This window comes from Chiloscyllium punctatum, chromosome 10 (assembly GCF_047496795.1).
Source record: "Chiloscyllium punctatum isolate Juve2018m chromosome 10, sChiPun1.3, whole genome shotgun sequence".
NCBI classification, from domain to species: Eukaryota; Metazoa; Chordata; class Chondrichthyes; order Orectolobiformes; family Hemiscylliidae; genus Chiloscyllium; species Chiloscyllium punctatum.
The window spans coordinates 101,359,155-101,373,589 of record NC_092748.1 but is presented as its reverse complement, the minus strand read 5'-3'; the positions used below and the strand labels follow the sequence as shown (position 1 = coordinate 101,373,589).

Here is a 14,435-nt window from a genome sequence, read left to right as displayed (position 1 = left end):
CCCAAAATCAAGTGTTTCAGGAGGTACCAGGGTGCATACAGCTGAATTATGCTTACAGAATCAAAACAAAATAATTGTAAGAATGTCCCCTGTTGTCACAGTTTTGGTGATGAGCTGTCATTTAGCTTGAGTGCACACTGCAACAGGAAGACAGGCCACACAGACTTAATTTCTCGCAACCCAGGGATTGGACTGTGTTAGTGAGTTTGGAGAAGATTTGTAGCTCCAGTTGAGATTCTGGATGTAAGTTTTTTTTGCTGAGCTGGAAGGTTCATTTTCAGCTGTTTCATCACCATACTAGGTAACATCAACAGTGAGACTCTGGTGAAGCACTAATGTTATGGCTCTCTTTCTGTTTATGTGATTAGGTTTCCTTGGGGTAATGATGTCATTTCCTGTATTGGTGACACCGTTTCCTGTTTTTCTCAGAGGGTGATAGATGGGATCCAAATCGATGTGTTTGTTGATAGAGTTCCGTTTGGAAGGCCATGCTTCTAGAAATGCTCATGCGTGAATCTATTTGGCTTGTTCTAGGATGGATGTGTTGTCCCATAGTGGTGTCCTTCCTCATCTGTATGTAAGGATACTAGTGATAGTGGGTCATGTCTTTGTGGCGAGTTGATGTTGATGTATCCTGATGGCTAGCTTTCTGCCTGTTTGTCCAATATAGTGTTTGTTACAATGCGTGCAATGTATTTTGTAAATGACATTTGTTTTGCTTGTTGGCTGTATAGAGTCTTTTAAGTTTATTAGTTGATGTTTTAGTGTGTTGGTGGGTTTGTGGGCTACCATAATGTCAAGAGGTCTGAGTAGTCTGGAAGTCATTCCTAAGGTGTCTTTGATGTAGGGGAGAATGGCTAGGGTTTCTGGATGTGTTTTGTCTGCTTGTTTGGATTGGTTGCTGAGAAATCGGCGGACTGTGTTCATTGGGATTTGGACTGTGCTCTTAAATGATGTGGAATGAAACACTGGCTGTGGAACCTGTGTGCAGTGCAACATGGAGCCAAGAAAGTAGCAGCTGAATTGCATTTGTCACTCTGTGTGCATATGGGGCTCAGAAGCCTTTAGAAATTGAAGAGGAAACAGATGGTCACTGGCTTTGTGAAACTGAGGCTTGGGGAAGCCCAGCTGCAGTAGTTAACAGTATTGTTTGAGAATTAGATCTTTGGGAAATTGAGGTGGAGTAGTTGCTCTCCGCAGCTGAGGATTGGGTGCCTGGGAATTCCCAGGTGCATTAGCTCCTTGACAGTGTTGAGAGTTGGGACTAGGGGAAACAATGAACCAATGATGATCTGTGCAGAACATCTCAAGAGATCTGGAATATTGTGCCTTTTGAGTGATCAGACTGGCTGTTCAAAGCAGAGGAATTTTAAATATGTTTTGTGACTCTCAGTGGTAACAGTACATGGTTTGCATTGCATTTGTTGTGTCTCCCAGTTAAGGTGGAGTTTGTGATGTATCTGAGTACGGTTCACTTGTTAATTCTGTTTATCTCGCTAGTTCCAGATGTTATACTGTATAATATTATTGACTTTCTTTTGTGTTGTAAATTTTCTTTGGTTTATTTAAGACTGTAATCTTGAGACTTTATTCTCATAGTGAATAACCAAACTTTCTAAAATTTTTAAAGCAAAAGTTACTGGTCACAAGCTCGATCATAACAGAATTGAGGTTATGTCTGCCATGTGCCTAAACTGGAAGGCCTGGACTTGGATCATCGCATAGAGCAACAAACAAATTGCTAACAAATTGCTTTTGTTTCATGCTGAGTCTAAAGTGAATGCCAGCGAGTCTGAAGGTAAAATGAGAAATAATCAGACAAGGAAAGTATTTGTTTCTATATTATTTAATTTCAATGATTACTCATCTGGGAATTGATTCACATCTGAGAGCAGTGGGAGAGTAGCATGTTTCCATAATACACAATATGATCTGGGACAGATTTAATATTATTTGGAAGACAGTTTGGTCCTGTACTTTGGAGGTGATTGTGGCAGCAGGTGGAGGCTATGTAAACAGACAGTATATTTGAAGATACCGCCAAATCAGCTGAGTAATTCCATCTTGCTATGGTTTTTATCACTTTCACTTTCTGAAAGATGAGAAGTTCAAATAGATGCAGGATATGCAGTATACACAGCAAAAGGTTTTTTTGCTTCACCCCTTAGGCACAATTTCATGTAGGTAAATAATAGACAGATAATAGGAACGTGAGAATGTAGTTCCAGAAAGCTATATTAGAAAATTGTTCCACTTTTAGTATGGAGCTCTTTCCAATTTCTTGATAACGTTGAAATACTTTGATAAAAGTTCTTTGTCTGTGGCATAATGCTGCCCTGAAATTCTGTAAAATGCCTTGGTATTTCATGCATGTTTGTTTTTTAGAAGAGTATGTGTACTCCAGAGTCCTTAAATTATCTTTTCAAGGTAAACTCTTACTTGGAAAGAACTAAAAGGATACTTATGACATCTAGTAATAAACAATGCCTTCACTTGTATAATCCTTTCAATTTAATTGCATTTGCTTTGTTTCATTTGTTTTGTAGAAAATATAAGAACCACAAGTTGCCTGAGGATTTGGGGAGCATTTTCATTATTATATAGCTTATTAGTTTTATGTTGAACACTTGGTTTTTCTAGTAAGCCTTGAGGCTAGATCTCAAGTTTATTGTCATCCTATTAATGATATGTCAGTCTGACTCTTTCCTTCTGGGTAGAATGCATTCCATCCTGCTTCATGTCAGAACAGTGTAATGTTTGCCGCCCAAAGATTTGGACTTAACTGCAGATTTTTGATTTGTGGACAGCTAAATTATCAATCGGTTTAATATGTTATCTTAGTTTTTTTAATCTTACTAAATAAAATTATTTTACTTAATTTGAGATTCTGAAAAAAACCTTGTAAATTGTTAGCACAAAGTAGTTATGCTAGAAATCTGAAATGTAAAAAGAAGCTGGAAATATTCACATCTGGTAAGAATTGTGGAGAGAGAAACAGTTATTGTTTCATGCTGATAAATTACTAATGACGTCAATTTCAGTGAATGGTCATCGACCTGGAACATGAATTCTTGTCCTGTTTGTATGGATGCTTTCAAACCTACTGGGTAGTTCCAGCATTTTCAACTACTTTTCCTACTTGGAAAAAGTTGCCCAACAAGACAATATTAAGCTGCTGCTTTTGCAAGCAAGCATTATAACTTACTGAGTCAAAATAGCTAATACTTAACATTGATCTGTGTGCCAAATTCCAGAAAAATGACCATCCAAAGGAACAAAGACACGGTACCACTCTCGTTTAGAAAATCTCTGCATGTATTTTCTATGGTTTTCACAGTGGCCTTTAATGCTGCAAATTAGAGTCCATTCGACTGATCAAGTCTATGTCTGCACTCTACAACAATTCAATCCCTGTATTATCTCCATAGCTCGACAAACATATTGCCTTTTTGTGCCCACCCACTTTACTTTTGAGTTGATTTGTAATGAAACTTGTAATGGAAGACTCCAGTTTGCTTAATAAGTGTCCTGGTAGCTGTTGGCACTTGTGTAAATAATATAAATTGGGGAATGCAAAACAGCATTTTGCATTTTGATTTTTTTGGTGTAAATGAAGACAGTTGCCTCTTAATCCTTCAATATTCTAGTACTGGCATATTAAAGTTTCGTTAACAATCTGACTTTGTCTATTCATGATTAAATCTGAATGGTAACTTTATTTAATGGTGATCTAATATCACTTAAGCAATAATTTGCTTGGTGCAAATTATCCACTGAATCAGATTTTTATCATTTGGTTAGTGAAATTTTCCAATTGAGCTTAAAATAAGTAGTTCTTAGGCATATCATGAGAACTGCATATTTGTTTGATAATTGAAAGATGATTGATGGGAAGCATGAGATTTATTTCCTCTATTCATCTACTTGTCATTTGCATTATTTAGAAAAGATATGGATAAAGGTGCCTTTGATATTAATTTAGATATCAGGTATGTTGTCAGGTGACTTGCAGTCAGTTAAATCTATAAAAATTCAATCGATGAAGTAAGAAAAAGAATGCCTAATGAGTTTACAGTGACGGAATATATAGTAAAGAGACTTTCATGCAGAATGCATAAAATACGTATGCAATAAATAGGTGCTCTAAAGTATGAAAAGCCTTCATACCAACTAATTCCCTCAAATTATTTGACAAGTAATGTCAACTTAAGTATCAAAGGACATTTTGGAATTTAGAAAACAATTAATTGCAACTTTGAATAACTGGAAATGTCTTTATTTGGACTTCTGTGTGCAATTCTTTTCTCCTAATCTAATTACATTGCTGTGAAGAAAATTCAGAAGAGAATGATAATTCTGGGATTATAAATTTCATGGTTGGAATAAAAGACCCAATTAAAAATTTCATTATGAAGCTACTTAAAAAGAGATTGGGCATCAAAATCAAATTTTGAACATATCAGCCAAAGTCCAGCACAGTCAGGACTAAAACTTTGTCAGATTTCAGGATTTCTCAGATTTTGGACAATAAATCAGGTCGCCTGTCCTAGACCACATTCAGTCAAAAACAATATGTGAACTAAAGTATGGAAAAAAAATATAGTTTGTACGTAATAAGAAACAGCAGCTTGGACTGGATCAGGGCAGACCAAGGGTCATTTTGGTCAGCTAAAAGAGTAGGAACCAGACCAATATTTCCTTTCAACTGTCTGATTTTCAGACAGGTAGATTTTGGGAACCTAGCCTGTATCAAAAATAATGGATAAATTAGTTAATAAAGTTGAAAGTTAGTTCATGCTGTTATCACAGTCACTATTATTGGCTGCACTGAAATATGAAGTATACAAAGTATCTTGTTCAGAAAGAAATTGATGCTAAGCTGAAGAAATACAGGTATTGTTCAAATGTTGTCTTTAGATAAACTGAGTTTAGAGGACATTGATGAATTAGACCACGTTAACTCAGTCTTCATTTCCAAATTCTACATTCTGCCTTTATGTTTGGATAATGACTGATTTCATCTAGTTATATTTAGAATTCAGAACTTAATGCAATTTGAAAATTATGAAGATGGTGGTTTGGAGAATAGGAATTGCTATACAGTCAAGCTGAATTGCTGGGAATTATTGGTGCAAATGTGAATAGAGAATGATAACATCGGCAATTTTCTCTTTAAATGTAGATGTAGGAATTCATGATATTAATGTTGATGATAAAAATGTGTAAGGGGCAAATAAGCTTTTGTACAGTTAAAGGTTTTCAAAAAATAGATTGTATTTTTAATAGTCTTTATTTTGATGATAGTTTGTGTCTAGGCTGTAAAACAGTGAAGAATGCCACACTTCATAACTGCTTCTATTGCTTTCCACGAATAAGGTTAGTTTGAAATACAATTCATTTTATTCACAGTTCTGTGCTCGATTGACAATTCAGAGCAAGCAAGCAGTGTAATGCTTTAAACGTTTTACCCATATTAGCTCTTTTTCTTTTGCAATATTATCATTTTTCAGGAAAGTCTCATTTCAACAAACATCTTTGCTCCCTCCTTAGTCTTTGAAAGGGAACATTTTAGCATTAATGCAGACATTGTTCAAAACAACGAACAATTTTGATTAAGGAGAAGTTTACATGTGGCATGATAAGCAGAGGGTACAAATTTAAGGTAATTTGTAACAGGACCAAAGGTGACATTCAAAACAAAGTTTACGCAGCAAGTTATGATATCAAGTAAACAGTAAAGCTGGGGATCCTCAGTTGGTTTGGCAGCATTTGTGGGGAGAGAAACAGAGTTAATGATTTGAATGCAAGTTAACTCCTTATTATGTATCAAGTGAACTGCTTGAAAAAGTGTTGGAAAGAGACTTGATAGCTTTCAAAACTCATTTGAATATTTGGAAGGGGAGAGTTTATAGGGCTATGGAAAAGAGAAGGAACCAATACGATTGATCTTCAGAGGCAGCACATGGCCATTTGGCCCCCTTTTACACTGAAATGTTCAATGATTTAATGACATTGTTCTCTGAATAGGGTAGAAACTTTTTTTTAAGGTGGGGGTGGGTACTGCAGATGCTGGAGAATAGAATCAAGATTAGAGTGGCGCTGGAAAAGCGCAGCAGGTCAGGCAGCATCCGAGGAGCAGGAAAATTGATGTTTCGGGCAAAAGCCTGACGAAGAGCTTTTGCCTGAAACGTCGATTTTCCTGTTCCTCAAGCTGCCTGACCTGCTGTGCTTTTCCAGCACCACTCTAATCTTGACTAGAAACTACGATATACCAAGTAAAATGCATTTTTTAAATGAGCTGGATTATGCATGATCACTACTTTTAATTCCTACATGAACGTAAATAGGTCTCCCTGTGTCTAAGTGATTTTCATCATACTGTATATTTTTCCTACTGTGGATGAAACCAACTTATCATCTGGTAAGATGCTATAAGTTGAGTTTTGATAACCATATTGGTTATAATATAACCAGTAGAGGAGAAAGCTGTTGGTCTATGAGAATTCTAATTCTCTTTCATCTCCCATAGATGTTTTCAGAATATCGTAATTTTGTAACTTATAGAAACAATTGAAAGTGCTGTTTTTGAAGTTTCATTTTGCATAAGACATGCCATCCCAAGGCAGAAACGGTGCCCTAATGTTTGACATTCTGCTTTTGGCCTTTCCTTGAAATATCTGAATCTAAAGAATAATTTATTGCTAGCTTCACTTAACACTTAAAAAAAAAGGAAACAGTTCCATACTGGTGGTCAAGGATTTCAAATGGACACAAAGTTATTTCTGAAGGAAAGAAACTGAGTGCTTTTCTAACTTTTTGCACATTTGAATCTGTTGTTGAGAAAACCATGATGTTCACATTGACTGTGAAAATTATTATTGCTGTGTAGGAGCATGCAGCTGCTTGTGAAAATTAAGCAGAAACCCAAATAGATTCAGTGAGCAGCATTAAGTTTAGAAAACAGCTTCCATCCACTAAATGGTCCAAATATTGTGCATACAATTGCTGGAAAGTGATTGACAAATGAATCAGGAGTCTACACGTAGCCTTTCTTTGTGTGTGTGTGTGCGCACACGTGTGTATGTGATGAAATGCAGTTGACAGTTTTATGCAATACAGCACAGAAGCAGGCTGTTTGGTATACCAAGCCTGCAATGATTCTTAAGCTGTATTTATACCCACTATTTTTTGCCCGTATATAGTTTCTAACCCTCTGTTCATCACCCGTTCATGTGCCTATCAAGGTACACCCTAAACTATGATAATGTGTCTGCTTCACCATCTCCACTGGCAATGGGTTCTAGGCATCCACCACCCTCTGTGTGAAAACCTTTCTCTGCATTTGCCCCTAAACTTTCCCCCTCTTACCTGAAACCTGTGCTTTCTTGTAGATGACCTCTCGTTTTGTGTCAAAATATTCTTTTCCAAACAAAATAGTTTGAAACCAGAGTCCATGTTTTACAGCATGATGGTTGCTTTTATTGGTGGTCTGAGAAATGTTATGTTGCTACACTCATTGAGTAATTCACTCTCTCGGATAATTCAGTCTTTTTGAGCAAAGAACATTGAGGACAGAATCTCCTAATTAGAATTAGATTTTACTGTCACGTGTACTCAAGTACAGGGATATAAGTGAGGATGTTAGAAAGCCACAAAGGGATCAGTTCCATGTTTTATTTCTCTTTCAAGGCACACTGGGACTCGAGGGTTAAACATTCCACTGCCAAAGAGACTCACTGCAGTATCAACTGGAAGCCTGTCCTCTTACAGTATAGACAGAACATTTCAGTAGGGGAGAGGCTGACTGTATCCCAGAAAAGGAGTCTAGTGGAGCCACACATGTGGATTCCTCTGCAGCTTTAGACAGAGGTATATGTCCTTCCCAGACAAAACTGATAGCTAGGCCACCACCCTCTTAAACTGCTGCCTGCTCCCATTGTCTTTCTTCCCCTCCATATTAGCATAGTTATGTGAATCCCCCATAGAGAACAGGCAAAACCCTTCTGTTTTAATCTCTTCCCGTCAACGCATGATCATGAAGAATACGATAATCAGTCCCTGTAATTCATTCACAAGTTATCACAGGACATTGACATTCATCGGGTTTTGTAAATTCATAATTACCTATCTTAAACAATGTAATGACAGTCGGCCATGTGACTGGTATACCTTTTGTTTAATCCTTATAAAAACTACTGTCTTTGTGTGTCCTTGTGGAGGAGTGTCACCACAAGAAGACACACGACTACTTTTGAGGATATTGATAATCTCTCGCTTGCTGTCCAATAATAAAGCATCTACCATTGTACTGAAACTTCTGTCGTCCATATTTATGGAACAAAATATACATCAACACAAGAGTACAGTGAAAAGTGTACAATGTCACCATTCCTGGCGCCATCTTAGGTACGCTGCACCTAGGTACAAATTCTTTATTTTTTTTCTCCGACTTTATACTAAAGTTAAAATTCAACATTGCAGTCTTTCTTAAATGCTTGTCATGCTGGGCTTGCACTCCTCACAAGGGTTCAATCTCTGTGTTGAGTTGGCTGTCACGCATGCTAGGAGATCTTCGGCAGCCTGTTCTCTCCAAAGCCACAGATGCAGGGGGACCTCTATTGCCACTGCACTGGCTTGCTTTTCTCTGTATTGGGCACGCTCTTTCACTGTCCCCCATGCTGGCTCGATCTCCTCTGTGTTAGTATCTGTCTCTCCCCTGCGCACTCTCACTCTCCTTTCCACTGGGCTCGATCTCCATTGCGCTGTACCAAAGTTGACTCCCTTCACTGCCACCACTGGAAGAAGTTAAAAATCACCACAGCAGGTTATAGTGGGAGTGGAACAGGTTTATTTGCAAGTACTGGCTTTCGGAGCAGTGCTCTTTCATCAGGTAGCTGCGGAGCAAGATCATAAGACACAGAATTTATAGCAAATTCTGATCCTGATCCTGATCCTGTTTATGATCCTATTCCACAACTACCTGATGAAGAAGCAATGCTCTGAAAGTTAGTACTTCTAAATAAACCTGTTGTACTATAATCTGGTGTTGTGTGATTTTTAACTTTGTCCACATGAGTCCAACACTGGCTCCTCTACATCATAACCACTGGAAGAAACGTTACCTTAGTTGTGCTAAACATCTTGAATCACCGATCTCTCCACAGAATGTAAGTAGATTAAAGTAAGTAAAAAAAACTATGAAAGAAGAAGAAAAGAAAGTAAAAGCAGACAGAGCCGATGAACTCCGGGCAGGAGCCCACTCACTGCACTGCTATCTCTGCTGCTATGAGGAGAAAAAACTAATAGATCTTGATGAGTGAAGAGTTCAGATACGTACATAGCATGATAAACACATATTGAATATGGCTTTTCGTGTGCACAATGAAATATTATGAATGTAAACTTTGACATTGTTTCTGAGAGTTCAGGTTCTGAAAACCTGATTATTGGGAAACATGACCACAATTGAATTGTGCATCTGGGAGGAGGGTTAGAGAGTTACTGCCTATGTTCAAATGATTTTTATTTGTATATTGGCTACATGTAGAGAAATGAATAAGTATAAAACTTCATGTCAGAATTTGATAGCACGATAACATTGAAGGCACATTTTTAGAAATGTAAAAGCTTTGATGATTTAATGCTCCACTGTTAGCTTTGCACTAACAGCATCTTACTGGCTGTTTCAAATGCATTGAGTGGTATAATGTTACTGCACTTTTTTTTGTTCTTGGGGTGTGAGTGTCACTGGCTTGCCTAGCGTTTATTGCCCATTCCCTATGTACAGATGTCCTCCCATCCCTCCCCTCCCCCGCCCCAATCCACAGGTAATACGTTCCAAAACCAGGAAACAGTAGTGAACCCTATCATTTAAATGGGAAACTTGCCTCCCTGGCAGCCCCCTGGAATTATTTCTTGAATATTCCATGTAATACTTTCAGGTCGCGGAAACTGAATCTGCAGATATGGGGATTCTACTGTACGCAGATAACAGTTAAGACTCAATCAAATTGATGTGGTGTGGAATCTCTCAAAGCTGGATGAGGGGGGCAACTGTAAGAAAGATGGAGAGATGCTTCATTGTCATTTGGACAAGTTGAATGAATGGGTATGCATGGCAGATGAAGGATAATTTGTATAAGAATAAAGTTATCCACTTTGGTTGCAAAACAAGAAGACCAATATCAGAATGGTAATAGATTGGGAAAGGTACAGGCGCAGCAGATTTCAGGTTTTGAAAACCAAAACATTGGGAAACCTAACCACAATTGAATTGTGCATCTAGGTGGAGGGATGGAGAATCGCTGCCTGTGGGCCAGCATTTATTGCCGAATCCCTAATTACAAATGATACCTTATGTAAGTACATTAGGTTAATTTATTATTGCAGCAACAGAGACAGGTGTGGAGAAAGATCAACTCTAATATTCAAAAGGTCCATTCATAAGTCTGTTTACAGCGAGGAAAAATCTTAGAGGGATGATGAACTGAGCAGGATCTGTCCTTGAATAGAATGTTGGCAGTTGATGAAATGGGTAATTGAGTGGCAGTTGTCATTTAATTTAGAGAAGTGTGAAGTGGTTCATTTCAGAAATAACACAGACAAGATAAAATAAAGGATACAATTCTGAAGGCTGTTCAGGAGCAGGAGGAACATGGGCATATGTGCACAATGAGAGTGTGGTTCATGAAGCATAACACATACTGGCATTATCAATAGAGGCATAGGGTACAAAATCGCAGAAGTTATGTCTATATAAAACCTCTGTTGGAATATTGTATCCAGTTCAGCAATACATTTTAGAAAGGATTTGAAAACATTGAAGAAGGTGCAGGAAAGATTCAGGATTCTGGTTCCAGAAATTAGAAGACTTTGGTTCTCAAAAGATTGGGAAATTTGGATTTGTTTTTCATTGAGTGTGTATTAGATTGATTTTATATTCAGAATCATGAGGAGTCTGGACAAAGCAGAAAGAAAGAAACTGTTTCCATTGCTAGGTGAATTGGAAACCAAAGTAGACATTTCGAAGGTAATTGGCAAAAGAAGCAATAGTAACAAGTAATGGAATGGTTGGAAAGTGGAATATGCTGTCATGAGAATGTGCTGTAGACAGATTTAATCAAGTCATTTGGGAGAGATTCCAAGCAGGTCATGTCAATAGGTTGAACAGGACTTTGAGCAATGTGATCAACAATGTATGTGTATATTCAAGGATTGAAAAAGAAAGACTAATGGAACAAACTGTTTTCAATGTCACATCAGTCAAAAGCAAAAGTAGTGAGTGAAAGATTGTGGAACAAAAACAGAAATTGCTGTAGAAACTCAGCAGGCCTGGCAGGATCTGTGGAGAGAAAGAGTGAAAGATTGTGTTGACACAGAAGTAGTAAGAGAGTCTGTATTTCAAATTTGACATTTTAAAAGTCTCCTAAAACCATTTGCAACTTGGGAATGAAACTCTGTACTTGGAATTATTTGCTATCTAGGTAAGAGAGGGTGATTGGTAGACTCTACCAATAACCATGTTTGAAAAAGAGTAGCTGTGCTGTTAATTATTAGACTTAGCATTCTGCAGTGCATTTATTGGAGAATAAATGTGAAGTTTGCAACAACATTATAAAGAAATCATGTGTCAGATAAATACAAGATGTGTTTCAGACTGCTTGAAGTACTGAGACACTGATTGGACAGCAATTTGTGGTGATTCATGCTTCACAAGGTGTTTGGTCCTCCTTAGAAATTGTGCATTGATAAAAGTGTGCATCATTCAGGCAACGTCACTGCTACAAAATTTAGCTGTGGTTACAAGGTTTCTATTTTTAAGAATTTTACGAGTGACGTACAGGATCGTGATCGTCTGAATGCATTGTTTAGGTTTAAAATTTGGCTTTTTCTACTTCATTACATTGCAACATTTGTCTTTTTCTTGCACCTATTTACTATCTCCTTTCTGTCCTAATCTTTACCTGCACCCCATAAACTTAAATGTCCTATCATAGGTGAATCTCTTCCTTTAGTTGAAATTTCAGTTTCGGAATGAGAATTGTTTCACATGTATTGTATATTGTTAGAAAGAAACGTGCTAATATTAAGGGTCTTCTAGACCTTCATAGGCTTTTGCAATCATTTACTATTACACGTATATGTAACTTTTGTACACTTAAATCCAGTTGAGGCATACCTAATATAAGTTGAACTGGGCTTATTTGAAAATGTTGTTATTTATGCAAAGAACAATAAAATTTACCAGAGTTGTTCAGGAGTAGTTATCATTTGATATGCTTCTAAAAACCCAGCTATAACTTTGAACAAGGCATTGCTTTTTCAGGGCTTTTTATCAGTGCTATTACAGTGCAACATAAAAGAGGAAGTTCTTGTTCAATAATTTATAATGATTGCTGTATGTGAGGACCTTAGTACAACTTGCGAAGGAGCAGGAAATTGCGGATAGGAGTTACCGAGAGCAATTCCTCAACTTTCACAGTTAACTGCACTTGTTTGTATCTGCTTGAAAAGTTTGGGCTGAATGATCAATTAGTTATTAAAGCGATTGCTACAGAGTTTTTCCTTTCAGATATGTAGGTTAGTTCATTTTTACTACTTATTAATAGTTAAGACAACAATTACTAGGTTATGTCATGCCTCAGTGGAGTAGCATGCAACACTATTCCCAGACTACCCTCTCAAAAGTTAAAGATTTCATAAAAGTCTGCAAAATTCTCCAATTTACCTGTCATATGGACCCAGGTTGACAGCACCAAACTGTACTTTACAAGAATTACCATAAATAGATTAAAGCTACAAGTAAATAACTGTTAACTGTCGACATGTAACTCAAGTAGTAAAAACGCTGATCCCTATAAAACGTCCATCACACACACAAGCAGATAGACACAACAAGAAAGATTGGTATTAGTAGTGAAGGGAAAAACTGGGATTTTTTTTGGCATTTCAATGGTGCCCATAGCCAGGATCTGTTGAGATTATCCTTTTGACTTGTCACCACTTGCTCCTCTATTCCTCTTCTCCGGGTTCTTTCTGTATCTCCTGCAAACAAACAAGTGGTGCATTTACAATTTATAAAGTCTTAGACTTGCTGATTATAAGCCACAGCTTAAAGCAAATGATGAGAGAAAATAAGCTGGATTTCTTCAGATTTTACTGAGAAGGACAGAGCCTGTCTTTCCAGAGATCAGATGGTTTCTAACTCTTCCTTCACACCCATTACCTGTTTAGCTACCTGTAAGCCAATCTTAAGGCAGGCAGAAGACCTTGGTCATCAATAGCTGGTCACCAAGCCACAGACCAATCATGTATTTGTATAGGAGCAATTCCTCTTTCCCCACCGCCCCCTTCCCACCCCCAACCACCAACTACTGCTTGAACAAAGAGCACTTACAATAAGTGCTAGAAGTTTGCTTTCACAAAATGCAACAGCTCTTCCATAATCCTCAGTTTTTAAAGCAGTCCTTTTCCCATTTCACTCCACAATCAAAGATATGAAAATAAATGTACAGTTCTTGCAATACTTTCAAAGCAGTTTTAAAACAAATGTTAACCTAACATTTGTTGTGGCATATTCGTAGCCTTCTCACTTTTTGATGAGAAGATCATGGATTCAACCCACCCCCCCCACCCTGGAATTGAGTGCATTATCCATGCTGACATTGTAATTCAGTAAATGCACTACTGAGAGACGACTAATCTGTTCTAAGTTCTGTTTGTCAGAAGAATTTAAAGTCCTCTTTGCATTTTCAGACGGCTGTAAAAGGTCCCCTTGCTTTATTTAAAGATGAGTAAGAGAGTTTGCCTTTGGCCTGGCTAACAAAATCAAAGCAGTTAACTGATCATTCGTGGGATATTACAATTTGGTTCCCGTAGTTTTGCAAGTTTTGAGCATATCAAAAATAATTAACTGGTTAATGCACCTGAGACTGTAAGGTCTGAATAACTTTCTTGTTAACTTAAAATTAATGAGTGAAAGAGACTTTAATTATTGCTAACGCTAACTGTTGTCTTTCACACAGGTTGAAGATTGTAAAAATATCATTTAAATGCAAACAATTTTTCATTCAGCTGAGAAGAGAATTGGTAAGTAAACTCTATTAATGATAACTCTATTATTCTAGTAAACGTTAATCTATTCTTTCACTTATGTAAATTTCAGTGCATGACTCCTTGTTCTCCTTGATGTACCTAATTGGCACAATTTGTCAATAAACTCTCTTATGAATAGTGCAGGGGAGATTTAATTGAAGCTGGAAACTTGTACATTCAGCTCACGAAGTCTCTGGCAGCAAAGGTGTCTTAACAGAAGGAGAATTAAAATGATTCTTAGTTTATTATCTCAGCTGATGGTAACACTAGACAAGTAGGATCCCAGAGTAAGATTGGTTTGATAGATCACAAGTTTAATTTTTGCTGTTGGTTAGTCACTG

At 37.3% G+C, this 14,435-nt stretch overlaps 1 protein-coding gene across 2 annotated transcripts in view; it reads left to right on the top strand.

Annotated features, from left to right (window-relative positions):
• Positions 1 to 14,435, top strand: part of ptpn4a (protein tyrosine phosphatase non-receptor type 4a) — a 355,125-nt gene that overhangs the window by 228,602 nt on the left and 112,088 nt on the right. For both annotated transcript variants that reach the window (XM_072579890.1, XM_072579891.1), the window contains exon 11: positions 14,025 to 14,088. In XM_072579890.1, coding sequence (XP_072435991.1) covers positions 14,025 to 14,088 — 64 coding nt within the window. The remainder of the gene's footprint in view (positions 1 to 14,024; positions 14,089 to 14,435) is intronic.